At 32.8% G+C, this 2,805-nt stretch overlaps 1 protein-coding gene across 1 annotated transcript; it reads right to left on the bottom strand.

Annotated features, from left to right (window-relative positions):
* Positions 1–613: 613 nt before the first annotated feature.
* On the bottom strand, positions 614–2,176 carry LOC120068183. The gene has a single exon (XM_039019887.1). The coding sequence runs from the start codon at positions 2,064–2,066 to the stop codon at positions 795–797; it is 1,272 nt and encodes a 423-aa protein (XP_038875815.1). The 5' UTR covers positions 2,067–2,176; the 3' UTR covers positions 614–794.
* Positions 2,177–2,805: the final 629 nt, after the last annotated feature.

The raw sequence follows: 2,805 nt of genomic DNA, 5'->3' as shown, positions 1-2,805 counted from the left end.
CCCATTTCCACAAAACTTTTTATATCTAATGAATGTTTTTATTATACAATTTGTATTTCAATAGATAATATCTAGTTTAAGTATTTTGTAATGATACAAACATTTTAGATTACATGAGATATATGTTTTGAATTTTTCTTATTATGTATTTTTCTTACTCCACATATTAATCATGCATATAAAAATTCAACAATAAAATAAATGAAAAAACAAATTAATAATATTAGATATTTATTATAATTAATTTTTAAAATAAAAATCCAATTATAAAATACCTTTTTTAATAATTTAGTAATTTTAAAGTTACTTCTAGAACCAAACATAATAAGAACACATTTTGCCCTCTTTTTATAAATAATTTCAATTGTTCCCACTTTTCTTCCAATTATTATTATTATTTAAAAGCAATCTTACTTTAGCATTTAATTCAAGATTTGAATGTAATACCTATGATATAATCCTTTATTTCATTTAAAAAAATAATTTTATGAGCCAAAGTAAATTTAGTCAAACGATAATTGACATGATTTTCTTAAAGATTGAGAATTTGAACCTTCACCTCTAGAATTATTGTACTAAAAAAACTTTACAAATATGGATAATAAAACTCCACATGATGTATCAATATTGTAATTTTATTTTTGAACTCAACACAACATTTAAAATAAGATATTCAAACCTTGAAGATTTTAGTCAAGTTGGTATAACTTATCAATAGTTTAATCTGACACAAATGATAGAGCACAAACAACCATTTATGAATACAATTCATAAGTTTGATTCAATTAGTTTGTCTACTTTACAAGACCCAAGTTGAGAATTCCCCATGATGTGTTGAGCCATTTCCTCTCTTTAGCCTTCATCAACAACACTCTCCCCCAAGCAATCCATCCCTCCCATGGCATCCTCTTGTCCCAAGCACTGCCCCATGTTAACAAAAGCCTTAGCCCTTCTTCAACCTCCTTTTCAGCCTCCTCAAATCTTCCCTCACCCAAATATAGGTTCCCCAATGCCACATGTGGCTCCCCAACAAATGGATTCTTCTCCACACATCTCAGCAATAACTCCTCACTTCTTTCAGATTTTTCACAAACAGCTTCCCAATACAAATCTCTTGCTATAATTTGATCCTTTGCATCGAGAATTCTCGTACAGTTTTCAAAAATTAGAGGGATTACCAGCTCTAAATCCTCGTAACTCTCTGTTTTTGACCCTAATTCGACGTTTCTCTTTCTGTGTGCAACTAAAATTGCTTCCTCTCTCACGATTAGGGAGTATATCGCTCCCATTCTTGATGCAGAGTTCATCCATAGTCCAGGCTTTCCGTTTCCAGGCCAGAGAGTTTTGTAATTGTTACCTATGAATTCGAGACGTCCGTTGGAGTTTTCGAACAAGGAATCTTGGAATTCATAGAATTGATCACTGAAATCAGCTATTGTCAACATGAGAAAAATTGCAACTACCCGCCTTGAAATCATTACGTCTTCTCCAGTTTTGATGTGCTTTACGGTTACGCCATCAGCGGGAAGAATTGACTGCAGTTTCTTCCTCCACGTTTCATCGTTGTTGAAATATCCGTTTTCCAGGGCATTCTTCAGCGATGTGTCAGAAAATTTGAGGTGATCGACGAGTTCTGAATCAGAGTAGCGAAAAAGAAGATCATCATGAATTAGTTGATGTCGAGGGATGGTACAGAACAAATGAATCAATCTCTCTGCCGCCGCTCCGACATGTCCACGGACAACATCACGGCCAATGGAATGATCGAAAATTGCGAGATTGGTGTAGGAATTGGAATAAGCTGAGTGGAATAAACCGCACAAACAAACCGACTCTTGTGCTTTCCAGATTTTGAGAATACGGTAAGTATCAACGAGGTGATCTAGGAAGGTGCTGTGCTTGTGCCAACACTCCCCGGCGCCAACAGAGCGGAGGAGGGAGATAAGAGAAGGAAGGTTCATGTTTACCTTTTCAAGCTCGCCGCGGAGGAAGGGACGAAGAGAACCTAATAGGGCCTCAAAGCAGTGACTCTCTGACGATGATGCATGGGAAGAAGACGACGACATGGCGATGTAGAGAGTGCAACCGTTATTTGCTAACCTTTTGTGTATGGCTAAAATAAGAGCTACACTCCTCTCATAGGAACATGGAAATGAGGGTTTTCTTTTTCTTTTTTTTTTTTAATTGAACATGTTCGAGATGTCCAATATCTTTATATAATAATATTTTTTCTTTAAAATTGGTAGAAATTTCCACAAATATTCAGATAGTAATGAGCTGAATGAGAATGTCTTATGACGTATTATTCTATTTCTATAATTATTTTTTATTAAAAAAGAAATGACATTAAATATTAATTTTGATTTGACTTTTGAAATACTTAATTTTTTTTTTTTTTTGGGAAGAAGACAAGTATCGGGTTGATACTATTTGTTTGAGTGGACTATATTTATATAAGATCAAAATAGAGAAACTTTGAGAAAAGTGCTATCAATATATTTGTGATTTTTTAAAGAAAACAATATTGAATTATTTAATGAGAGAGGTAGTTCGAATTTGAGTGCTTTTTATAATCCCCATCATAATAAAATTTGTACATATGGACTATACATAGTCCTAAGTTTGAGAAATCACTATATTTTTATCGTCATTCTCTTGTTTCACATATATCCTCTATATATGATTTTGTGTTTAATTATTTTCTTTTTTTCTCCAACATATAAGGTGAGAGCGTGAAATATATTTTAGTTTATTTTGCATAAAGAGATAATTTATGAGCTATACCATTTTTTTTTCATGAGTTTT

This window comes from Benincasa hispida, chromosome 12, assembly GCF_009727055.1.
Source record: "Benincasa hispida cultivar B227 chromosome 12, ASM972705v1, whole genome shotgun sequence".
In the NCBI taxonomy this organism is placed as follows: domain Eukaryota; kingdom Viridiplantae; phylum Streptophyta; class Magnoliopsida; order Cucurbitales; family Cucurbitaceae; genus Benincasa; species Benincasa hispida.
Note: the sequence above shows the minus strand (reverse complement) of the source record. Positions and strands in the feature narration are given on the sequence as shown.

Excerpts from the sequence above, each read along its gene's own strand:
- LOC120068183 (XM_039019887.1), bottom strand. The coding sequence starts at position 2,066 with ATGTCGTCGTCTTCTTCCCATGCATCATCGTCAGAGAGTCACTGCTTT.